At 28.8% G+C, this 27,142-nt stretch overlaps 6 protein-coding genes across 6 annotated transcripts; 4 read left to right on the top strand and 2 right to left on the bottom strand.

Annotated features, from left to right (window-relative positions):
- Positions 1-1,846: 1,846 nt before the first annotated feature.
- Positions 1,847-3,289, top strand: GO595_005952 (protein transporter Sec61 subunit alpha; the record flags this gene model as incomplete). The annotated part of the gene is made up of 1 exon (XM_067919250.1): positions 1,847-3,289. The coding sequence occupies one exon, from the start codon at positions 1,847-1,849 to the stop codon at positions 3,287-3,289; it is 1,443 nt and encodes a 480-aa protein (XP_067773988.1).
- A 1,940-nt stretch (positions 3,290-5,229) lies between these two features.
- On the bottom strand, positions 5,230-6,351 carry GO595_005951 (transcription initiation factor TFIID subunit 7; the record flags this gene model as incomplete). Its single annotated transcript, XM_067919249.1, has 1 exon — positions 5,230-6,351. One exon carries the CDS (start codon positions 6,349-6,351, stop codon positions 5,230-5,232), a length of 1,122 nt encoding a protein of 373 aa, XP_067773987.1.
- Positions 6,352-6,781: 430 nt separating this feature from the next.
- On the top strand, positions 6,782-8,038 carry GO595_005950 (uncharacterized protein; the record flags this gene model as incomplete). The annotated part of the gene is made up of 1 exon (XM_067919248.1): positions 6,782-8,038. One exon carries the CDS (start codon positions 6,782-6,784, stop codon positions 8,036-8,038), a length of 1,257 nt encoding a protein of 418 aa, XP_067773986.1.
- A 7,551-nt stretch (positions 8,039-15,589) lies between these two features.
- On the top strand, positions 15,590-16,201 carry GO595_005949 (Ras family protein; the record flags this gene model as incomplete). Its single annotated transcript, XM_067919247.1, has 1 exon — positions 15,590-16,201. The coding sequence occupies one exon, from the start codon at positions 15,590-15,592 to the stop codon at positions 16,199-16,201; it is 612 nt and encodes a 203-aa protein (XP_067773985.1).
- Positions 16,202-21,857: 5,656 nt separating this feature from the next.
- Positions 21,858-23,645, top strand: GO595_005948 (Adenylate and Guanylate cyclase catalytic domain containing protein; the record flags this gene model as incomplete). The annotated part of the gene is made up of 1 exon (XM_067919246.1): positions 21,858-23,645. One exon carries the CDS (start codon positions 21,858-21,860, stop codon positions 23,643-23,645), a length of 1,788 nt encoding a protein of 595 aa, XP_067773984.1.
- A 446-nt stretch (positions 23,646-24,091) lies between these two features.
- Positions 24,092-26,221, bottom strand: GO595_005947 (Kinesin-like protein KIF6; the record flags this gene model as incomplete). Its single annotated transcript, XM_067919245.1, has 1 exon — positions 24,092-26,221. The coding sequence occupies one exon, from the start codon at positions 26,219-26,221 to the stop codon at positions 24,092-24,094; it is 2,130 nt and encodes a 709-aa protein (XP_067773983.1).
- Positions 26,222-27,142: the final 921 nt, after the last annotated feature.

Raw genomic sequence — 27,142 nt, 5'->3', positions numbered from 1 at the left:
TGAGCCTATCATTCGTTAAAATCGATAAATAGGGTACCCCAAAATCGAAAATAAGGTGCCCCAAAATTGTTTGGTCAAAGTGAAGTGATATCGACCAAATAACAACAGAAATTGAAAATTAAATGAAGAGAATTTCAAAATGATTCCATTGAACCCAAATGTTGTGTTTTATGCCTTTCTCACATCATCCTCGATTGCTGTTATTTTCAAGTTAGTTAAATGGTTTAAATCTAAAAGGCAAAAATCAACATGGCTCAATAATTTCCAGATCAGATATTTTGTTTGTTACTATTCTTTTCTTCTTGGACTCACATTTCAAGGTCCATATGTATATCAAAGGTACTTAGATTGTGGTCTCAAGAGTTCTCAAATTAGCATTGTGATGTCAACATTTAATATTATATCATCAATGTGGGGATTTCTTGTGGGCCATTTCACTGAGCTTCTTGGTCACAAAAGGCTGATTATAATTTCAGCCATTTTTCTTGGCTTTCATGCGTTGCTTCGAAGCATTGGGGGTTTTTGGAAATTTGTTTTTGCTTCTGCTCTTATGGGCGTTTCGACTGCATCCAACAAAGTTGTTTTTGAAGATTGGCTTATTCAACAACTCCAAAACAAGGAAGCACCCGAAAATTCCCAAATCACCATTCAAGAAAACTCGGCTTTAATCAAGTTAATTCTTACTCTTTTATGTACACCAATGTCCACATCCATCACCAAGCATTATGGCACATCAGGCGTCTTTTTCATCAGTTCGTTAATGTTTTTCATTTCTTCGATAATAATTTATTTCTTTTTACCTGAAACTAAAAACAAAGAAATCAAAACACGTAAACAAAGTTACTTACAAGCGGTTAAACTTATTTTCCATCATATCCAACAATCGAAAGAATTGACGCTTGTTTTACTTATTGATTTTCTTTATAATACATTTGTTTTATTATATACACCGCGTTGGTTACGAATTCATCAAGTTGATAAAAAGGAAAAACTTCCGTTGTCACAAATGAATACTACAAGTAGTTTAGCGCTTATGAATGGAGCACAGATATTCGGCGCTTTTTCAAACATGTTTTCACAGAAAAATGTTTTATTTATTTGTTATCTTTTTTATACGTTTTGTATGTATGGAATTGTGATTTTTTTCGATAATAAAAAATGTTGTTTTCACATGTTATGTAATCGCTGCGATAAGTGATGGGGGCGCAGGAACTTTCATGCGTATACTTCGAGCTAATACTTACCCTAAAGATGTGCGTGGTTATATCTTGGGATTATTGAGAGTACCAACTTCTGCATGTGTTTCGATAATTTTGATGTTATTAAAAGATGCTGACGTGATAGTAATATTTAAGGTTGCAAATGTGTTCATTTCGTTGGTTACTTTACTGACATTGATTTTGTTATTGATGAAAGGAAAAGAAGCAAAGAAACAAAAAAGTATTAACAACTAATAAAATTTTAATCTTTTTGTTTTACTTAAGCAATTTATATAAATTTTCCTACTGTGAATTCATCATTGCTTATAATATATAAAATTTCTTTTTATACAAAAATTAATAATGAAATTACATTAAAACTTCAAAAATTATTTCACTTTCATAACTCCAAAATATTTCCAAAATCAGAAAACAACAAAATTTGTTGAATGCATTATTAAAAAGATTCAAATAGAACATAAGTTTTAATACAAATGAATTCTAAAATCAAATATTTCACATTCGTAGCTCATGCTGATAATTTTTCTTACAGTACAACATGCTGATGTGGCGGTTATTACACAAAATTGACTACCATTTTGAAATAAACTAAAAATAAATAACCGCCAATACGAGCCATTTAAGAAATGGGATTTGATCTCCTTCACTTCCTTCAGCCAGTTCTTAACTTTGTTCCTACGGTCCCCAAGCCAAAGAACGAAATTGACATTAAGAGGAGATTAATGTACACATTTGCAGCACTTGCTTTATATCTTGTTTGTACATTAACTCCACTTTATGGCGTTCGTAAGGTTGCTCACCAAGACCCAATGTATCACCTTCGTCTTCTTACTGCTTCATCCAAGTACACACTTATGGAACTTGGTATTTCCCCAATCGTCAGCTCAGGCATGATTCTTCAACTTCTTTCTGGTTTCGGACTTATCAACCGCGATCAAACAAATCAAGAATCAACAGCACTTTTCGATGCAGCTCAAAAACTTGCTGGTTTAGTAATGACATTATTCCAAGCATGCACAGCTCTTTTCACAGGTCAGTATGGCGTTCTTAAAGATATTGGTGTTTTCGGATCAATTGCAATCATCGCTCAATTGTTTGTTGCAGCCATCGTTGTTATTCTTCTTGATGAAATGCTTCAAAATGGCTATGGTATTGGCTCCGGTATTTCATTATTCATTGCTACAAATATCTGTGAACAAATCATTTGGCGTCTTTTCTCATTCCAATCCTTCACTTATGGCCGTGGCAAAGAATATGAAGGTGCAATTGTTGCATTCTTCCATCTTATCATCACACGTAAAGATAAGCTCAGAGCCATTCGCGAAGCTATGTTCCGCTCACACCTTCCCAACCTTTCCAATGTCTTCTCGACGCTTCTCGTCTTCATCGCAGTCATTTTCTTTGAGCACATCAAAATTGACGTCCGTTTAATGACGACCGTTAACCGTGCCGATCCAAAACCGTTCGAGATTAAGCTTTTCTATGCATCCACTACACCAATCATTGTTCAATCCACAGTTATTTCACAAATCTGCTCATTCTCAAGAATCATTTGTTCACGTTGGCCCGAATCAATTGTTACACGTATTCTTGGTGTCTGGAGATCACCAGAACAAGGTTTAGGTGATGAATATGCAGTACCAATCAGTGGCTTAGCATATTATCTTCAAGCGCCAACATCAATCAAACATACACTTAATGATCCATTACATACACTCATTTATTTGATCATCATTTTGAGCTCTGCTGGTATCATTGCTTATTATTACATTAACGTTAGTGGCCAATCTGCTAAAGATGTCGCTAATAGTCTTAAGGCACAACACCTTACAATCCAAGGACATCGTGAAGATAAGAATGCCATTGCTAAGAAACTTAACTATTACATCCCAACAGCGGCAGCACTCGGCGGTATCCTCACTGGACTTCTCTCATTCGTCGCCGACTTCCTTGGCGCATTCGGCTCTGGAACGGGTATCATTTTGGCCGTATCAATCCTTTATCAGTTCGCTGAAGAGGTCAGCAAAGAATTCGTTAAGACAGGAGGAGCGCTCCCATTCCTTTTCTAATTTAGTTCCACTCCATAAGTAAATTCTAACAGATTTATTTGTATTTGTTCTCACACAAAGATTTAAGTTGTGATTTGTTTGCTGATGTTTGGAAAAAAAGAAAAAAAACAAAAATTTATTCCGATACGGGGAGTCGAACCCCGCTCCCGTGGATGAAAACCACATATCCTAACCGATGAACGATATCGGAATTCGAAATCAAACTTGATAATTAAAATAAGTTAATTTAATATCAAATCAAACTAAGAATAATAAACATATCGCGTTTTATGTTCTGCAAAAATATCACTAACTAAATTCGTTTTAATGATTATTAGTATAATTGAAATTTAAATATTTTATTTTGCTTTTTCTTACGTTTATAAGGAATTAATGTAACAATAATTAAAATACCAATAATTATTACAATACAAACACAAATAACAATAATTATAATTTCATTAAATTTATCATTTTGTTCGTTAACGTTTTGATAAAAAATTGTATAAAATCCGAAATGGTATGAAATATATAATGAACATCCAATAACTGTACTAACATATGTTAAATTAGTTAAAAGTGAAACAGTAAATGTATTCGAATTAGAAAATGTATTTGATTTAGTAAATAAATTACTTTGTGAATATGTATTTGATTTAGTAAATGTATTTAAGAAAGAATAACTATTTGTGAACGTGTGTGTTGCCCAAGGATATTGACCGCATTCATCAATTGAAGATTCTTTAGATACATCAATTGTACCAAATGTTTCATTTTTATATAAATCCGATGTCATAATGAATTTTATTTTACCATCGAATGCATTATTGCCGATAGTTGGTGATTCATAACCTGTAAAATAAATGCAATTGAGATTGACACAGTTTTGAAATGCACTATTTCCGATTGTATTGACCGAATACGGAATTGTAATACTTATTAATGAAACGCACTGATAAAATGAATAATTTCCAATTGTTAAAGTTGAATTTGGTATTGCAAATGTTTCATTAAAGATTCCAGCTGGATAACATATAATCTCTGTATCATTTTTACTAGATAAAATTCCGTTTCTTCCTGAAAAATATTTGTTTCCATCAGATACTTCAATAAATTGAAGATTTGTACAAATCCATGAAAACGTTTGATACAATTGTTGTAACTGAGTCTGGTATTGTAATTTCTGTTAATGACGTACAAAATTGAAATACGTAATTTCCGATTGTTGTAACATTTTTACCAATGACTAATGTTTTCAAACTTGTACATTGTAAAAATGTACTATCCCCAAATGAAGTGACTTTGTTAGGTATAATAATTTCTTTTAGTGAATTACATTGACTGAATACCATATCTCCAATCACTTCCAGATTTTTACCAATATTAAATGTTGTTAAATTAAAACATCCTCTAAATACTAGATTTTCAAGTGTTTTCACATTGTCTCCAATTGTTACTGTTTTAAGATTTGAGTATAAATAAAATCCCCAATTGAAGTGACTGAATTACCAATTGCAACAGATACTAGCGAAGGCCATCCATAGAAATCAAGTCCCTTGAATGCAACAACATCAAAAATAAGATGTTGTGTATTGGTTTTATACTCACTTCTATTAATATAGTCACTATAATTTGAAATAGTAAGTGTAAAAGTTGATGGATCATAAGCTTCAAATGAATACGAAAAAAAGAGAATAAATAAAAATGTAACAAAAAGGCTTTGAGTTTTTTCAATTTTATTCATATTATGATTGAATAAATTCCCCCTCTTTTAATTATAGTAAACATGTTATTAAAAGAAACTTATTCCAATAACTCATTAGGAGGATCTGAACCAACAACAAAAAACGAACAATTCTCTTTCAAATTTCTATTAACTATATGTAAATCATTCAATTATTTTGATCGTTTCTTTTTGTTAAGTTTTGGATTTTATAAATATAAAAATATTTTATTATCATCTAATTTTTGTTCTTCCTCTCATTTAAAGCTCTTTCCGCTTCATGAAGCTGTGCCTCTATGTCAGCCATTTTCCTTTTCTTATCTTCCAGAGAATTTTCGATAATATTTTTCACTCTCTCGTTATCTTTATTCTTAAACAAGTTATTTTCCATTGTCTTTATATCATTTTGTATCACTTCGTATTGTCTTAAAAGGTCTTTATAAGTTTTCATTTCGGGAATATCTTCTTCCTCCTCTTCTTCTTCATAATACGATGAAGATTCAGAGACTTCCGATTGTGGCTCAAGCTCTGTTGATGATGTAGCTTCTGTTTTAGGCTGATCTTGGATCACTTCATCTTCGTCACTTTTCGTTATTTCGGCTTCGGTTTCTTCTTCTGTTTCTTCTTTCGGCGCAATCTCGTCGATGATTTCTTGCGGGATGTGGACTATAGGTTCGTTCTCGGGTGATATTGATTGGATTTCTTCTTCAGGAATATCAATGCCTGAATATCCTTTGAATTCTTCATGCCCATCTCGACGTAATATTTTCTCAAGTTCAACGGCATCTATATCGGGTTCTTCAAGAAATTCATGTCGGCAATATGGCTTGGTGCTTTTGTCTTTGGATAATAAGGCAGAAAGTTGTATTTCAACCATCTCCCAATAATCAATTCCTTCAAGAGAACTGCTGTCGGGTTGGTTAGCACGAGCTGTCTCTTGTTTGGCTTTACGTTTGGAAACAATGTCCTTTGTTGGAGGTGTTAGTCCATGTTCGTAAAGATAACCCTCATTAATATCTTCAGGTTCTGAATTTGGGTGATAAACTATAAGCATTTCTCCAATGTCGGCTGATTTAAATAAATGTGAACCATCAACTGTTCGGTGTGTTTCAACAATAGTTGGAAGTGATACTAAAACAGCTTTTAATGTTTGGTCAAAAATTTTAACAACTGCGTGGTGTTCGTCTACGAATTTTATTGTGAAATCTTTAAATGGTTCATCATCTTCCATAAGTGCAGTAAGACTTGCTGCAATATCCTTTGGAAAACGTATAATCATTTGTTCTTCAAGAACTGGATGGTAATATGGCTCATTATCATCGGCTGTGCTTGGCTTTGATTTTGCTTTAGATTTAGACATTTAGAAGATTTAAACGAACAGACATTGACAATTGTTGGCGACCGTTACTTGTTCACTTTATCATTAGAACAAATTCATTTAAACATTACAATGATTTTTATGAATGCTTTTCAGTAATATTTTGTTTATTTAATGTTATTTCTCAAATTTTAATTCAGTACTTAATCATTTGTCTATCGTTTCCAATTTTATTTTTTGCTTCTTTTAATGCCACAAAATATCAATTCCATCCTTAAGTGATGGACGAGATTCAATGTTTGCATAAATGAAGCAGGTTTTGGGAAATTATATGCTTATTTTTTTTTTCTGACTAAAAAAACTGGCATAAAAGCACTTTTGTTTAACTGTAAAGTATTTATTTATTGAAAGGTTTATTGTTTATACAAATTTTTTTCAATTTAAATCTGGTCGAATTCGTTCTTTTTCCACCATGACAGAACGTCCTCTGTGTATTATGGAGACACCATATTCAACAGTTGCACCATGTTATATTCAACTTGCGCTTGAAATCTCTGATCCTTCAAAGATCGAAGAAATATGTAATCGTATTTTTGCAATCACTGTTTCTTTTCATATTACTGTTGATGTAGAAAATAAAATTGTTCATTTAGATCACCATCATAACACTGTTTTCTCTATGCCAAATACTATTACAAAACTCGAAGAAGCAATTCAATGGTCAATAGAAAACGCCAAACCTAATGAAACTACTCAAGTTGCCACCCTTTCTGCTAATGATCGTTTTATTGTCTACAATTCCAATCATGCCTGGTCTGATGGTGGTCAATGGCAACGAATAGTTGAAGAAATCCAAAAGCCCGACTTTACAATCCCAACCCTTACAATGCCTCCCTCACTCTTTGGTGAGACCACCTTCAAACGCCAAATCGAATCCTCTGAACCTTTATTCATATCACCTTTTCACTCCACGATGACACAATTCCGAACTGATTCATCGTACAACGGTGATGACACGTCTTATGTCTATTCAACAATACCCATTTCCACACTTCCAGGTTATGATCGTTCCAATTCACATATCCATCAACTCACGGCCATGCTTGTTTCGTCCTTTGTTCTTTCCGTGAAAGCGTTTAGTGGCTTTTCTGATGATGGCTATGGCTTACAAGCGGCGATTAACGCTCGTCCATATCTCTCTGAGCCTCTTTGCTCTTCGATTAGCTTCGGGTACCAATCTGGAAACATATTAATAAACTGTGGTGATACTAAACCTCGAACGATTGGTGAGTTAATTGACTCACTTGATAAATGTCTTAAAGATGAACTTCAAACTAAAGCTTTTATTGGGCACACGCGTTATCTTTTGTTGCCTCTTTTGCATCCTGATGATAAACGATTTGTTAATATAGCGCCGCGCGGACTTGGATTGTATCTAACGAACATTGGAAGATTTAAAGTCCATAACGAAATGATAAAAGATGTAATGCTGAATGTGCATCAGGCAGTCGGGCCACAGCCGAGTATTGTTTTAATGAGTTATAGTGTGGATAATGGTAATGAGAATGTGCTGCATAACCATTTGATTCATAGGTTAACAGGAATATCTTCCGATGTAATGAGGAATTTGCTCTCGTTAATGGATTACGCTTTGGTTAATATGGATAGAAAGAAGACAATCGAAGAATTCGTGGAAATATTAAAAGAAAAAAAGAATAATAAAAATTAATTTAATTTAAAAGAAATTTTTGGTAATATTTATTCAAGAAATGTGAAAAATATTATAATAATATAATGTATAGAATCAATTTTATATACAAATTTTCATTAGTTTATTTATAAATAAATAACAGTATAATAAACAATATCGCATAAAAAATTAGATGCTTTTAAAAACGTCCAAAAACCTGTTTAAATAATACATGATTTCGACTATAAAGCATCACAGATGCAGTTCTAAATATATTGAACAATGACCAAATATTTTTTAGGAATTTTATAATATTTAAATAAATATTATATAAAACATATTAATATCTTTAGCATTAGTATCAATTCCTTTTTGCTCAAGAAGCAATTTAATAATTTCTTTATTACATCTTTTAGCTGCCACCATAAGTGCAGTATTGTATGTTTTACAGAAATACCAAATATAATCAAAGAATTTTAAAACATGTATACAAATATTAAATAAAATATATTAATATCTTTGGCATTAATATCAATTCCTTTTTGTTCAATAAGTAATTTGGCAATTTCTGTGTTGAAATTTTGAATTGCGCACATAAGTGCTGTAGAAAATAATTTGAATGATTCCCAAAAATAATTATTAATTATTATATTTTCAAAATAAATTTTAAATAAAACGAATAAATATTTTTATCATTAATGTTAATCCCTTCATGTTTAAGAAGTAATTTAGTAATTTCTACATTACCAATTTTAGATGCCAGCATTAGTGCTGTTCCAAATATTTTGAATAATTTCCAAATTATTAAAATAAATATCAAATAAAACAAATAAATATTTTTAGCATTAATATCAATTCCTTCTTGTTCAAGAAGTAATTTAACTATTTCTGTATGACCACGATAAGATGCCAAAATAAGTGCTGTTTCAAATAATTTAAATAATTTCCAAATATTATTTCTAAATATCAAATTATTAAAATAATTTTTAAACAAAACAAATAAATATTTTTGGCATTAATATCAATTCCTTCTTGTTCAAGAAGTAATTTAACCATTTCTGTATAACCTTCATCAGATGCATTCATAAGTACTGTCCAAAATAATTTAAATAATTTCCAAATATTATTTTGTAATATCAAATTATAAAAATAAATATTAAATAAAACAAATAAATTTTATCTTTAGTAATAACATCAATACCTTCTTGTTCAAGAAGTAATTTAAATATTTCTGTATGACCATTTTGAGATGCTCTAATAAGTGATGTTTCAAATAATTTAAATAATTTCCAAATATTATTTTGAAATATAAAATTATTAAAATAAATATTGAAAATAACAAATAAATATCTTTAGCATTAATATCAATTCCTTCTTGTTCAAGAAGTAATTTAACTATTTCTGTATGACCATTTGAAGATGCACAAATAAGTGCTGTATTAAATAATTTGTAATATTTCTCAATAAGACTTTGAATCATCAACTTATAGAAACAATTTTCAAATATAATAATTAAATATCCTTCGCATTAATATCAACTCTTTCTTTTGAAAGAAGCAATTGTACTATTTCTGTATAACCTTTTTCAGATGCATAAATAAGTGCAGTTTTAAACAAATATAATAATTTGAAAATATTATTTTTAAACATTAAACTAAGATTGGAATAAATTTCAAATTAAACTAATTAATATTTTTTGCATTGATATCAATTAAATCTTTTTCAAGAAGTAGTTTAACTATCTCTGTATATCCTTTAACAGATGCATATGTAAGCAATGTTTCAAATTATTTGAACAATTTCCAAATATTATTTTAGAATGGAAAGTTATAAATATAAAATATAAATAAAGTAAATAAATATCTTTAGTATTAATATCAAATCCTTTTTGTTCAAGAAGTAACTTAGTTATTTCTAAATGTTCACAATAAATTGAATTCATAAGTGCTGTTTTATATAATTTAAATAATTTCCAAATATTGCTTTTAAATTGTAAATTGTTAAAATATACATTAAATAAAACAAACAAATATCTTTAGCATTAATATCAATTTCTTCTTGTTGAAGAAGTAATTTAACTATTTCAATATAACCTTTTTTACTTGCAATTATAAGTGCTGTGTTAAATAATTTATATAATTTCCAAATATTGTTTTTAAATTGTAAATTGTTAAAATATACATTAAATAAAACAAATAAATATCTTTAGCATTAATATCAATTTCTTCTTGTTCAAGAAGTAATTTAACTATTTCGATGTGATTATAGTTTACTGCCCAAATAATTGAAGTATAAAATAAAATTTTGGATTTCCAATCATTATTATTAAATATTAACTTCATCGCTGTCATTAACATCAGTTCCTTTTTGACTCAAAAATAATTTGACAATTTCTATATAACCATTTGCAATTGTTTTCATTAGAGCTGTTTCAAATATTTTGATTAAATTCCAACAATTATTTTGAAATATAGAATTATTAAAATATACAAATAATAAAGCAAAGAAATATCTTTCATATTAACATTTATTCCTTGATCAAGAAATATCTTAACTATGTCAATATGACCATTCTTTGCTGCCCACATAAATGCATTACAAAATAATTTAAATAAATTCCAAATATCATTTTGAAATTAATAATTCATATAACAAATTCTTAATAAAACAAATTAATATCTTTTGCATTGATATCAATTCCTTCCTTTGCAAGAAGTAACTTAACTATATCAATATATCCATTTTTAGATGCCAAAATAAGTGGTGTTTGAAATTTTATGAAGAATTTCTAAAATTAACTTTGAAACATCAAAACATTATTACAAAAATACAAAAATAATTCAAACCAATATCTTTATTATTGAAAATGATTCCATCTTTTTCAAGAAGAGATTCAGCAACTTCAGTATGGCCATATTTAGATGCAAATAAAAGTGGTGTATAAAATATTTTATATAAATTCCAAATATTATTTTAAAATTTTAAAGAGTTGAAATTAATATCATATAAAAAAAATGTATATTTGTAGCATTAAAATCTATTCCTTCTTGTTCAAGCAGTATTTGGATTATTTCTGTCGAACATTTATTGTATACAAATATTAGTAATGGTAAAAATAACTTAAATAAATTCCGAATATTATTTTAAAACTTCAAATCGTAAAAATATATATAAAATAAAATAATTAAACATATCCAATATTCAGTTCTTCTTTTTCAAGTAAAAAGTTAAGTATTTTAATATTTATAAAATCATTTGATGAAGATAAAATAATTTCAAAAAGTTGTTTGTTGGAATGATCAATAATTTCATTTTCATAAAGATAATAAAAAATATCATTTCGATGATATTTAATAGCAGCTTCATATCCCAAATAAAATGAACAATGATTCTGTTCACATAAATGAACAATTTCAAGATTTCCTCCTGCAATTGCATACTTACCTGTATCTTCAATGTTTGCGCCGTTCATAAGTAAATATTTAAAACATTTAATGGATCCAAAAAATGCTGCATAATCAATTAATGAAAGATAATCATTAACAAATGAACATCTTTCATAAAGTGATGGTTTGATTGTTTGATTAAAACCAAAATCATTTTGTGATGATATTTCTTGAAGTTTTTCTATTTCATCATTTCGAAGTATTTTCGCAATTTCACTTGGATTATGTCCTTCTTTAACATATTTTTTATGAAGTTCCCAATCATTCTTCGATAGTTCATTAAAGTTTTTAGAGAAATATTTAGAAAATCGAATTCTGTTGAACATTACTGCACTTATTGATTCACTTGGAATTTCATGTGCAAAATACAAATTTTTCGTGTTATCAATTAAATTTGATGAGATTACATTTAAATTAATCAATCTTTCTAAAAGATAATAAGATTCTTGTGTTTTTAAGTCAAGAAGAAAATTTGAAAATGAATTGATTATTTCCGAATTATTTTTGTTGCGCTTTTTTATTTCAAGTTTCTTCATGAAATCAAAATAGATATCAAAATCTTTCATTTGTGAAAGAAATGATGAATATATCAGTCGAACGATTGTCATATTCAAACAATTCGAAAAATTATCACCTAATAGTTTTATTGTTGCCTCAACGCTATCATCAACATTAGTTTCATTTAAGTCAAAAATGATATTTTCAAGTGATTCCAAAGTACGTGACCATTTTTTATTGCTCATTGTGATCTAACCGCTCAAATTCATAATTACGATAGATGTAAATCGGAGAAAATGATTTCAATTAGAACACGTTTATTTAATTTGGGGCACCTTAAAAATCGATCAAACAAATTTAAACAATTTTAGAATAAAATTTATACAAAAACATTATAATTAACATTATAAAACAAAAAAAAATTAACATAACAAATGCTTTAATACAATTACTATAGTTAAACAATATTATTTATATCTCATTGGTGGATTCAATCTTGGTGTTAAATTAACCCCACCACCTTTTCTGCTTCTTGTTGTTGCTGGTGTCATTGGACTTCTTTTCATATATGAAATTCCTTTCATTTTTGTAGGTGTCAAATTTTGAGTTATTGATCTCTTTCCCATTAATTTTGTCTGTATCAAATCTGTTTTATTTTCTACGTTTTCTATTTTTTTTAAAATCAATTTAAAGTTATTATTAAACTTTTGTATAATCGAATTTGCATTTCTTTCGAGCCTGTCAAAACCGTCATTTGACAACTCATTCAAAACCACTTTTTCAAAGAAATCGAACTTTTCTGACATTTCACTTTTTGACAAATTTTTTTTCTTTAATTCGATTAATAAATTGTCGATGATTTCGATTTTCATATGTTGATTATCATCATAAGACAAATTAGCAATTAAATTTTGTGACAAATTAGATAACATTTGAATAATCTTATCATACATAAATTGATAATCATCGAATTTTTTCATTTTTATATTAATTTCTTCGTTTAAATTTTTTTCGTTTTTTAATTTTTGTTCTAAATTTTGTAATTTTGCAGAATTCTCATAGAAATTCGTTTGTAATTCATTATGATCATGAATTAATTGTGAATGAGCTTCATATAATTGCTTAAAATCATTTCGAATTCCATTAACAATCTTTGATTCTTCGCCTTCTTTTACTAAAATCGACTTTTCAAGTTCAGATTTTGTAAACTTATCAAAAACTTCGATTTGTTTTTCCAATGATTTCGATTTCGATTTATAGAACTCGCTTTCGATCATTTTCGTTTCATAACTACTACATTTATCTTTTAAGTATATAATCTGTTCAAATAGTTTTGTGATTTTTTCGGAGATTTGTTCATCATCACATTGAAGAATATGTGAAATTGATGTAATGAAAATTTCGTTTTTTGATTTCCTTTGGTTTATTTCTTGTAATAAGTTTTCATAATCTTCTTCAATTTCTTCTTTTTGTTGTTGAATTTGTTGTATCATTAAATCTTTGATATTAATTTCTGTCTCAAGTTCATGAATTTTGTTTTGTGATGAAGCTAAATTCCGTTGAATTGATGATTTCTCGGAATCACAAATTTTGAATTCTAATTTTAAGTTAGAATGTTCTGTTGATAAGGCAATGAATTTTTGTCGGAATGAATCAGCATGTTCTAGTGCACTTTGAATCTGTTGTTGATATATTTGAATTTGCTGATCATATTGTTGACGGTTTTTGGAAAGTGACGTCTGGAGAACGTTAATACTTTCCTTAGCATTATTCAATTCAAGTTGAATTTCATTTAATCGTCCTTGTGAATCTTGATCGGACTTTTTGTGCCCCATTTCAAGCTCAAGGTCTTCGATTTTGGCAATCATTTCAAGGTTCATTGCGTTGACAATGGACTTGGATTCTTCTGATTCTTTAAGCTTGTTTTTAACATTTTCAAGTTCAATTAAAAGCTCATGACGAGAAATTGACATTTGACTGTTTTCGCTAATAAGAGATTGAACCTTTTGGGTAAGTTCTTTAATCTCAGAATCCTTAGAAGAATTTTTTAATTGATCTATTTGTTGTTGAAGTTGATTAATTTGAGCTTCTTTAGAACGGATAATGGAATCTTTTAAATCAAGGTCAGAAGAAAAGTTGGAGTTTGAGATCGATTGTTGTGCTTTAAGTTGTTCATTCTCAGATTGAAGCTCATTGATTGATCGATGAAGATTTTGCACTTCTTCATTAATGGAAGATGTAATTCGCGATTTTTCCTCGTTTTGTGTCTGTAAATCCTTTATTACTTGATGGCATTTTTCTATTTCATTTGTTAATTGTTGAATTTTTTGATCGTTATTATTGTTCCTCAATTGGTTGTTTTCATTTTGGAGAGCTTCTAATGTGTTTTGGATGTCTTGTAACTGTGTTTTCAAAGAATTATTTTCATTTTGCAAATTCCTATTTTGTTTCATTAGAATATCAATATCATCAGATTTATTGTTCATTCGCATATTTTCAATCTCTGCCCTTAAAATAGAAATTGTTTCCTGATATTTTAGAACTTCTGAATTATTTTGTTTTGGTCTAAATGAAGAAATCCTTCCAAAACTTTCTTGAATTTGATTTTGCATATTGTTAAATGTATTCATTTCTATATCAACAAATTCGGTAAATTTTTTGAGAAAATTTTGTGAAAAAAGTTGGATACGATTGATTATAAATGTTTCATTATTTGCATTAAACATTGCTTCTTTTCTTAAATTTTCAATTTCCTCTTGTTGAGCTTTTAATGCATTTTGAATTGAAATCGATTTTTCTTGTTCTAAAATTTTTGGTATATTATTATTTGCTGTTAACGAATGTATTTCATCTAGAAGGCTTGCTGCAAGGCTTGCATATGTCAATTGTGGATTAATAGCTTCCTTTTCTTCTTCAGTCATCAAGCCTTTTAAATTTAAACGTTTATTAATTCATCAAAAGCTAAAAAAACATAGTAAACAACTTAACTTATTTTCCAGATCGCTATACATTTTTTACAGTAGGATATTGTCTTTTTATTTCCTGTTGGAGATACAAGTTTACATAAATTGTTCACCATTTTAATTTTCGAAAATTGGCAATTTCCATGTTTATAGTATGTATTATATTGCTACTTAAATGAATTGTTTTATGTTATTGTGGTTATTTGATCTTTTTAACAACTTTCAAAAATTAAATCTTTCCTTAGAAAGATCTTCCTTTTACATTGCAAATAACACATTAAATTTTTGATATTTTACTAAATAATTATAATATTAAATGATATTATAGTTTTCTAAAAGTACTTTTGATTTAGTGAGTTTTTCATGAACAATGAATTTAAATTCTATTTCATTCCTTAATGTTTGTTTTGTTATCATAATTAAATTAATATATTTAAAAGCCACAACAATAAGTCGTCTGTTCTATTTTTATATACTTTAGCTTTTCTCCAACACAAATAATGATTATTGTTAATATTATTTAAATATTAAATATAATTTTTAACTAATTAAGGTTTTCATGATTTTTCATATGTTATAATAAAAATTTAATGCATATGTTTAAAAACATGATTTTCTTTTGCTTTTCATCTTTTTTCATGAATAGAACGGTTACATAAATCCCATAAAAATACTTAAAAAATATGAATCAAAAGAGGCTAATTAATGTCTATAAGATTGTTGTTCTTGGTTCATCGGGTGTTGGGAAAACGGCAATAGTCCAACGTTTAACAGAAGGAATTTTTCGAGAAGAATCTCAAAGCACTGTTGGTGTTGAGTTTAAAACATATATTTGTCCATTAATTAATGAAACTGTGAAATTACAAATATGGGATACAGCTGGCCAAGAGCGCTTTCGTTCAGTTTCTAAAGCATATTTTAGGAATGCAATAGGCGCAATCCTTGTTTATGATGTGACGGATGAAGCATCTTTTGAAAGTTTGGAAAGTTGGCTGCATGATTTACAGCAACTAAGTCATCCAAATGCTTATGTTTTACTTGTAGGTAATAAGTCAGACTTGAAACAGAGATCAATCGGAGAATATGAAGCAAAGAACTTTGCTATGCAACATTTCATGGAGTATATTGAAACTTCGGCATTTTCTGGCGAAAATATTAATGAGACATTCATCAGACTTGCTGCTGGAATTTCTAAAAGAATCGCAAATGGTCAAATTGAACCTCCGCTTCTGGCAAAACCTTCACCATTTAGAGAAAGTGAATTTTATGTTCAAGAAAAGGAGAAATGTTGCTGATTATAAACAATTTTAATTGGAAATTTATTTCAATCTATTTTATATGCTTACAAATAATTCTGCTTTTGAAGAATTAAAATTTACTTTATTTTACTTTAAGTAATGAATCTTTTAACTAAAAAGATTTTTTTAAGTGATATGAATGATATCAAATTCATTTGAAACATCTTTTTTCTAGAAAATAAATCATGAGGAATTCAAATCTTTTTTTATTTTCTTCTTCGGGAATTATTATTTGTTCTTCTTCTTCAATTATTATTGTCCTCCTTTACTACCAAAGTCTACATTTTTCTCTCAACAGTGAAATAGAAATATTCACTTCTCATTCCACCTGAGTAAAGATTATAAATTATTTATGATCAATAATTCTATTAATTCAATTCATTTCTGGTTTCTTAAGATCCACTTATAAAGATTCCATTTAAATACACATTTCCTATAAGCATCATTCATGCTGGAGCCATGCTTTAGTGGGTGAGGCCTTTTACAAAATCATTCATATAACAAATGACTTCTTCTTTTTTATCATAAGTTATAACTTTAAAAATAGTGTATCATTATATCCTAGTTTTCAACATTTGAAATACTTTCTGTAATGTGCGTTTCAGCTGTGGTGAAATCTTGTTTAGAAATGGATTCAGCGTTGGGCTTTTGATGATATTAATAAGGAGGCGCATCTGGCTGAATTAATAAAGGACTTAAGAATAAGTTGTGTATTAATGAAGTCAGCTGTAAAAAGACAGCACTTACCATGATGTTCAATAACAGATGGATCATTCTTCTTCAAATTAAGAGTCCTTTGAGAAAGATTAAGAAACTGTGAGGTGCTACCAATGATGTAGGATATATTGGCATTCGTGCTACTATAAAATTTGGAATAAGATGTGCAGAATCGTATAAGATCATGACACTTGGAAAGAGAAATTTAAAAGTTGGTTGGAATTTCTTTACTATGACCTTTCTTGACATTGTTTTGGATTGAATATCTTTTTTATAACCTAGTTACAAAACAAATGAATACTTTCCTTTCTTTTTGATTTAAACATTGGATGATAATTAATTTTTCTTCATTTTTGTTTTTGTGAAAAAATATTTTTAGAGAAAAATATTGAGCTAATTTCAATCTAGATTGTAATTTGATGAAAACATATTTAATTTTAAATACTTTTACATACTAATAATAGTAAACAAATTTCAAACAACTTGCACATAGATTCGATTTTGGAAGTTTGCTTTTACTCATGGCGTTTAAGAATATTTTTTAAAACAACGTTTAAAAGAATTTTACAAAAAAAAATAATTTTTAATAATAAATTATATTTTTAAAATATGCTAAAGATTAAACTTTTAGTTTATGAATCAACAAATTGAGAAAATAAAATGATTATTTAATACTTTTCAAATTTGATCAAATCTTATTAAGATTCAGCTCTGAAGTTACTGAATTGTTATAAGATTAAAACAGTCCTTAATCTGATCCAGATGATCATCAAACCATTTAACCAATACAGGTTTTCTTCTCTTTGACTCACGGTCAATCTGAATATGTGTGTAAGCAGATATTACACGAGCAATAAGTAGAAGTTCGCATTTTGAAAGGTTTCCCCAATTATGAGCTTCAATTTCTTTCCAAGCGTTTGATTTTTTATAATCGAATTCACCAAGATCTTTACTTATTTTTTCCTGCTCACGAATTGGTGCCTGAGATTTCTGCGATTGGTTTATGTCTATATCTGATTTAATTCGGTTTAAACGTTGACAAACATTGTTAGAAAGGGAAAGGTTGGCCATTGTAAGTTCGATGATTTTGGCCTTTAGCCTTTGTATTTCTTGATCTGTTTCATTGAAAAAGGAATTCTCCATAAAATTGCAGAAACGGAAACTGGCATTTTTCACAGCCGTTTTTTTTTCAAAAAACACTTTTGCAGGGGGCCAAAAACCGCTAGATAAATCTTCATGTATCGCTGACAAAAAAAGTTCCCAATTTTGTGTGGGTTTCAGGAATGAACGATACTTGGCAAAATTTATCATAAGGAAAAAGTTAAATTCTGGCGTTGACATAAACTATTGAAAAACACGACCATAAGCTGCCCGACCGAATAAAGCTTATCGTATCAAAGATTTCGTATGGGTTTATCATCCAAAACTTTTTGAAAGGAAAAGATTGTTTAAATCGGTTTTTCTTGGTGGTTCAGCCAAATTTTATCGAATGTATTCAAAAGTTCAAAACAAATTTTTACAAAAAACCCCTCATCTATAACCATAAATATACTCGTTAAAGATATATCAAAATATATAATAAGGAAAGATTAACTTTGTATGTAGTTATTAGAGATGTATTGTATTTCTTACAAAATCCAAAATTGTGAAATAATTAAAAATTAATTTTTGGTTCGACTTTTAATATTTTCGAGTTTTAAAAAACGCATTAATTCTCATGTTGTTTAAAGCCAAAAATGAGTTTACGAGGTTTTTTGCATGAGGAATTTGAATTTTTTGTGTTTGTGTAAAATAACCAGTTCATTTGAAATTTCTGTTGTTGGTCCTAATTTCAATGAACCAAACCAATTAACGAAGGAATTTTGAGGGGATAGAAAAAACGTTTTTTCAAAAACTTTTGATGGGGGGATACACTTTCAACGTACAAGGGAATTCAAGCACTTTTATTTCTCGCCAAAGAAAGTATAAAGGCTTATTAACAAGGCCTTTTCGAAAGAATATTCGTGATGACCTTTTTCGTTTTGTGGATTATGTCAATACAATGTCTCCAATATTTACATTTCCAATGAAGGTAATTCAAGTTGTAATATTATTACAAATAATATCCAATTCATTTATGCCATATTTAACATCTTTTTGGCCAAATGATTCATTTTTATCACATATTATTATTAACATTGGAGGGTTTATTTCTGCAATTGTTCCGGGCAGCGTCAATGATTTTGCGTTTAATATTGTTGAACTTATTGTTTTAGCAATAATATTAATTGCATTTATTACTATTGTTTTTGAATATATCCGATTTAAACGTGGCCTTAAGACTTCAAGTTTAAGCACCACCTTTACCTCTTTTTTTATTAATGGCACATTAAAATATTTCAGTAATTTACTCGGTGTCTATTTTGGTAAGTCAATCATATGTTTATTTCTAGGTTCACAAGTTGCTATTTCCAGTATTGTATTTGTTTTTTCCATCATCTTTTTTGTAATTTTCTTTCTCATCCAATTATTTTTTGTATCACCTACATTATCATTACGGCCACAACCATTTCTCTTTACGTTTACGTTTGCCACATGTGTCCATTACATATTCACATTCTTAGCAAGTGCATTCCAGCTTTTAGGCGCCGGGTTTCCTGGCATTATAGGAAAAGTGCTCTGTTTCATCAGTTCACTTTTCTATTTAGTTATTGGATTAGTATTTTTTTTCCGACCATATGTAACAGCCAATTTTTCGATCTATAAGTCACTTATTTCATTATATTTCACTGCTTTTTTAAATTCATTAATTGTTTCTATCTTAAATATCATTGGCATTAAAGGTCGTGAATTTATGTTATTTATATTTGCAGCAATAATATTTGCGATATATTTAACAATACATTTTTATATGAAATATTTTATTAATAAATTACATCAAATGGTTGAAGAGATTGAACATGATGATAATTATTTTGATACATTAACATTCATTCAAACAATGTTAGTCTGTAAAATATCATTTGAAGAAGGTAAACCTATAGCACATCAATGGGTTTTATTTCATAAAGCATTAGATCGTTATCCAAACAACAAAGAGTTACGTATTTTATTTGCTCGTTATGCGATTATATATCCAGATGAAGCAGGAGAATTAGAAATTTCATGTCAAGAACTAATTAAACATAAACAACATTCGATTGTTATTAAACATTGTCTATTTCAAATACGTTCAATCTTACAACAAAGAGAAGTTGCATTATCAGTCACAATTAAGAAATCATTATCCAAATTATCCAAAAAAGTTGATAAATGTCGAGGCCAAAATAAATATATATGGGAATGTATTATTCGAGGGAATTTACAAGAATTAGAAACATTAGGATCACGTCTAAAGATATTACAAGAATCAGTTGAAAGAGATTATGAACAACTTCGATTAATATATCCAAATAACTCATATATAGCACAAGGATATTTTGCATATTTAAAGGAATTTGTTAAAGATCAAGCACGTGTAACAGAAATGGGTTATGTATATCAACGACTTCGACAAGGCTCAAGGATAATGATCGAGAAACGATATGTCTTTGCATCTAAATATTATCCGAATATACCTAATGAAGAACAACATATAGCGTTAAAGAATATGATACAAAAGAAAGATTCTAAACATAATTTAATTGAAGAAAAGACGCATGAAAGTTCAATTAAATCACATAGTTCTTCTGGTTTAGGTTCATCAGATTCATCATCTAATGAAATTACTTCAACATTTCTTAATGAAAGTGAAGATATATTACAATATCGTTATATTGAATCAATGATTAATAGTATCCAAATACCATCGATGAAATATGGCCCATTAATTATAGTGTTATTTATAATATGTATTTGTGCATGTATTATTGGAGTATTTGCATTTATATTTTCTGAAGTTTCATCAATTAATGATGTTAGTTTTATAATACGAAAGATTTCGGAATTAACATATTATATATCAGAATTACCGATACTTACTTATCATACAGTATTTCATAATACTGGTTTAACTAATATGATATCATTAAAAGATCGTTGGCAAATTATATATCAAACATTTGATGATTTACCTGATAGTTGGGATACTGATACTAATGCAACATTAAATATGGTAAAACAAGTCTCTAGTTTATTAAGTGAAATTAATGAACGTATTCAAGACTTTTCGACAAATTCGAATTTCTTAAATACAATTAATGTATTATATTCTAATAATTTAACAATGAATACATATTTAAATCAAAATGATTATGTCGTCGAAAATTATTCTTTAGAATATATGATAACTTATATAATGAATATTGCTATTATAGCTGTTAATTCAAATGACCCATTAAAGATTTTAGAAGATTTTGAGTTTTGGACAATGATAAAGAATACTTATAATATGATTATTCATAGTGAAACATTTGAAATTGAAGCAATTGAAGGAATATTTGAAGAATTAAATTCGACGCAAAACAAAATTTATATATTTACTACATGTTTAATTTTGTTAATATTTATAGCATTTATTATTTATATAATATATTTAATAATTTCATTAAACTCTGAAAAGAATATGATTTATGAATCATTTAAATCATTACCTAAATCAGTAATTTCAACAATTGTAAGTAATTTAAATAAGAAGAAACAAAATAAAGAAGAAGATGAACTTGATGCTAATTCGAATAATAAAGTACAAAATGATTTAGAAGATAATGCATATCGAATATTATCGACATCTGTTAGTAACAAAACTAATTTATCAAATCAATTTTGGAAAATTATATTATTAATTATAATATTTTCTGTTTGTATGATAATAATTGTATTAATATTTTTATTACAAACTAATAGTGCTATAAATCGATTTAAACAAATTATACCATTATATGCAGAAACTCCTCGTACAGCAATAGTCTTTAATTTCATGTTATTTAATTCATTACGTTTATCAGCTAAATCGGAGTTTGAAAAAGAAGAAGTTTTATTACCAATAAATTCACAAGAAAATTATGAAGTTGTAACAGATGAATTAAAAATGATATTATCACAAGCTGTCGAAAAAGTTAATAATTTAAGATTAGGATCAACAGATATGCATTCACAAGGATTAGAAATTGGCGGCGAAGAAATGATACGATATTTAACAGAGAATACATGTGAAATTACATCATATGAAATCGAAAAAGATTATCAAGTTTTTAATTGTGAAAGTTATGAAAATATTATATCATATATTTGGTTCCAAATTATTGAAGAATTTTCATTTAATGAATATAATGTAAATACTATAACATTTGATGATGATAAACTAAACTTTATGATAGTATGGTTATTAGGACGAGCTAAAAATGAATTTCTTACACCAGCAATTCAAATCTTAGATGGTGTATTTGAACAATATTCAAGTAATTGGACAATATATAATATGGTAATACCAATTATAGTATTAGCACTTAATGTCATTTTATGTTGTTCATGTTTAATACCACAATTTATAGCTACTGCTAATGTCGCATGTTGGATCTTACGATTATTATTATTTTGTGATCCAAATATTGTAATGCAATCTAAACCTATAATGCGAATTATAATGAATAACTTTACAAAGAATAAAGATATAAATAATTTACAAGAAACTTCAACATTTTATGAAACAGTTGTCTCGAATTTACTTGATGGAGTAATCTTTTTAACAAATACTTTTGATATTATTAGTTGTAATCGATCAATAGAAGCAATAATTGGTAAAGATCCTCAATCATTAATTGGTAAAAACATTAATGAAATATTTGAAGCACCTTATGGTAAAGATAGTTCATTATCTGCATTTTATTTAGCAATTTCCGGAATTTCTAAAAGTCAAAGAACTCCATCATTAGTCATCCAAATCGAAGTAATGAACAAACAAAAAGAAGTCACATTAGAATTATCATTAACAGCAATATCATCTAATGGTTATGTGTTAAACAAAACTACAAACATTGATTCGATTGCATTCTTTGCATTATTAATTAAAGATATGACTTCGACTATCATTGCAAATAAATTATTAACAGAAGAAAGTATTAAAAGTGAAAAACTTTTATCGATGATATTACCGCCTTCAATTGTCACCAAATTACAAAATGGAGAGAAAAATATTTCGTTCTCTGTTAAATCTGCTTCGATAATGTTTGTCGATATAGTTAGTTTCACTCCATGGTGTGGTTCACATCCAGCTTCTTATGTAATGAAAACATTAAATCGATTGTTTTTGGAATTCGATCGAATCCTTAAGAAATATGATCGAATGATGAAGATCAAATGTATTGGCGATTGTTATATGTGCGCTGGAGGTATATTCGATGAAATTAATCAACCTGCAGAACATACAAAACAAACAATTTCATTCGGTATTGATATAATTAAAGCAATACAATTGTTGGATATCGAATTAAATGAATCATTAAGAATTAGAGTAGGTGTAAACACTGGTGGGCCAATTGTTGCTGGAGTTTTAGGTATCGAAAAGCCAACATTCGATATTTTGGGCTCTGCAATTTGCTTGGCGGCAATGATGGAACATCACGGAGTACCAATGAATGTGCATATCCCACAGCATTGTTATGATTTGGTGTTCGGCACAATATTTAGAATTAAGGAAAGAGGAGACGTGGAAATTAAAGGGAAAATGTATCACACGTATGTGGTGACCGGATATTCAAATGAATAAAATTTTGTTATATATAATATCAAATGTTTGAATGAAAATATGGAGTCCAAATCGATGAAACGTATTTTGAGAATAGCAAATATTAAAATGTTGTAAATGGTCTCTGTTATTTAATGGCTTTCTCAATGTTTAATTGTTTCAACATGTGTTTATGAATATTTGAATAGATCATATAAGTGTGTTAGTGTTTTGTTTATTTTCTTATTTCAATTAGATTAATTCGTACATTGCTTTTATATTGCTCAATTGTTTGTCCATAGGTCTTTTTATATTGCAAAGATTTGTAATATTTCTATTAAGTGCTTAAGGATAACCAAAGTGTATCATGACTATGATCATAGCAATTAATTATTATTTAGGGAAAAATTAGTAGAAAACGTTTTTCAGCTGATTTAAACACAACACATTTATTATCTCAGCCATTTCAAAAACAAACACACAATTTATTAAACATTCGCATTCTGTCTCCTTTGCACTTCTTCCGCCTTTTTCATGAACAATTCCTTTGACTTCCTGAATCTTCTCATTGCTTCATCAGCCAGTGCATCTCCGGTTGCTTCAAACTCATTTGATTTTATCAAAACTCCAACTTCCTCATCGCGCGCACCTTCTGGCACTGTGCTGCCACTAGACTCCGTCTGCCCAAGCCAAAAAGATGCAAAGTCGCGTTTGATCTGTTTTTTATATGATTCGACCATAGTTTTAATTGTCTCAACTTCGCGCTTCCGAGCTTGCATATCAGCACATATCTTCATGTAGCTGTCGGCACACTTTGAAATGGATGATTTTAGTTCGCTCATTTGTGCATCAGATACAAGTTCCTCATCACTTAGTTGTTCTGAACGTTGTTTAAGAGTTTGTTTGAGTTCGCTCGCTTGGTTTTTAAGTTTATGGGCTTCTTCAGCCAAAGATTTTGCTTCAATTAATTTTTTCTTCATTAGATTTGTATTTTGTTCAATTGAACGATATCTTGGATGATTTTGAACGAATTGTTTGAAGGCTTCTTTTTTATCAAGAGGTTTTGTTTCTATAGCTTCACCTCCATTTCCATCCATATTTGTTTGAACCCAAGCAACAGATCTATTTTTACGTTGGTTCAACATATTAACAAGAACAGATATTTCATTTTCTCTACTTTGTAGTTTTTTTCCAAGTTTGCTCACAGCTTTTCTAAGTTCTTTATCACCCACGATTTGGGGAGCCTCGGATTTTGAGGCACCCCCACCGAGACCGTTATCTCTAACGTACTCCAGACAAAAGGGTATTTTTGATGGGGAAATTGTTGGCAAATCAGAAACTCCTTTCATGAAATCATTAATTGCATCTTTTAACTGATCTTTTTCTTCTTCTGTCATAGGTTTATCTTCTTCTTCTCCTCTAGCGACTGCCAATTCTTTTCTTAATCTTAAAATTTCGGCTCTAAGTTTTTCTATTAATATTTTAGGGTCCATTGATATGTTTTCTACTGCGTTATTTTTAATCGTCATAACACTTCTTGCGAATTTACAAGTAGCTATAGTTTCTGGGATATGATTTAGCTTTGATGATAATGTCGCAATCATAGTTGTCATGCAATTACCGCCTAAAGAATCCTTTAAAATCATTGTTAACTTCGAGTCGCGATAAGGTATAAAGTCACTATGATCACGTAACGCTTCAATGACTCGATGAAGATAAAACAATGATTGATTAATAAAACGCGCTTCTTGTACTCGATCATTTGAGTCTAAGTTGTCCATTCGTTCGGAACCTGCGAGATCGACAAAATTCATTTTCGATGTTCGTAGTTCGCCTGTTTGGACATTTTTCGCTTCTAAGTAAAACGTAAAGATACAATGTGAACGTGAGGAGACATCATTCGATGCTGTGGCTGCAATCGCGCGATTTGTTTCGCCTAAGAATAGATTCGAAAAAGCAGTTTCATCATTTGGACATGGAACAAGTGGATATGAAACTTTGGGACCATCAATGACCATTTGAATGCCTTGTGGTGAATCATGGAGACGAACTTTGGAAAGTCCTTCAAGGATTTTCTCCCGTGATGGTACAGATGATGTTAATAGATCATATATAAAACTATTATAAATTTCAATGTATGAGACTCGAATATCATATTGGAATTCGCGGCTTTCACGTACTTGTTGATAAATATAAGAGATGGAGCGTGGAATAATACCGCGATCTTCAAAGGAATCACCACCAGATAATGTATAGGTCTTCCCAGAACCGGTTTGACCATAAGCAAAAAGAGTGGCATTGTACCCTTGAAGTGCATGATCAATAAGTGGCTTGGCAACTGTATTAAAAATGTTCTCTTGATTGGAATCTTTCCAAAATAATTTGTTGAAGCCATATTCATAGTGAGGCTTAGGATTAGTCATCCAGCCTAACTTGGTACCAGGCTTAACTTCAATCCGAATACCATTTTCAACTAATTCATTTGGTTGAAAATCTTGATAATCAGCAATTTCATCAAAACATGGGCGAACCCTTGCAACAACTTGGATTGCCCAACTATTTTTACGACTTACTTTTGATTCATTTTGATCTGTTTTGTTTTTTTCATCCTCAGTCATTTGATTCAGAAAAAAACGTTATATATAAATGAACGTTTAAAATTTTCATTAATACAATGATTTTCCTGTTAATTGATCTTCCAATACTTTTAAATTGATGACAAAATATTAATTATAAATGTTATTTTTGATTTGTCTTTATACACGTCTGAACATTTCTTCCTCATTATTTATTTTATCTCTCACAGATATTAGACATATGTTAAATAGTTATAATATTTATGTTTTATGAGTTAATAATATTATTTTATTAATTATTGTTTTTTCTAAGTTAATAAAAACAAACATGTAATTATTCATCAAAAAGTGATATTACTTGTTTATATCAAAATTCAAGCACACTTTCTCAAATTAATCTTGTTGATAACCGCTCCGATAGGGTTTTTTGAAGTCACTTTTCAAAAAATGTGTTGCCATGGCATTTGGCCTTTGCATAAGCGCTATATTTTTAGAATTTCAGGTGGCAATGAAAGAGCCTAGTTATCTCCAATATCTTTCGCCTGTTCTGTGCTTTAGAATAAGAAGAAGGGGAAGATGACAATTATTAATTGATGACGATTATAATGTATTGAAAATTATGGGCAAAAAGCAAATAAACCGTTTTTGCACCATTCAAAACATCATTGGCATTTTTTAATTAGGTCGTTTTAAATGGATAATAACAATACAATAGAACATTTTAATTGTCCTAATGTTGACTTTGGAACATTCTATGAATCACTTGAAGAAATTATTTTCAATCTAAGAGAAGACAATATACAAGAAACAATTAAATCGATCATTGATTTATCTCATAACACTATTTCCCGGGATTTAAATATAGTTATATGTAAATTTACTTATTCATTATTTCAATCACAGATGAAAGATTTTCATCTATATTTTAAATTCCTGGAAAAACTTGAGAATAAAGATAAAGAA

The sequence above is a fragment of the Histomonas meleagridis genome (genome assembly GCF_020186115.1).
Source record: "Histomonas meleagridis strain 2922-C6/04-10x chromosome Unknown contig_4, whole genome shotgun sequence".
NCBI lineage: Eukaryota > Parabasalia > Tritrichomonadida > Dientamoebidae > Histomonas > Histomonas meleagridis.
The sequence above is the reverse complement of the archived record's forward strand: the minus strand, read 5'-3'. Positions and strand labels throughout refer to the sequence as shown.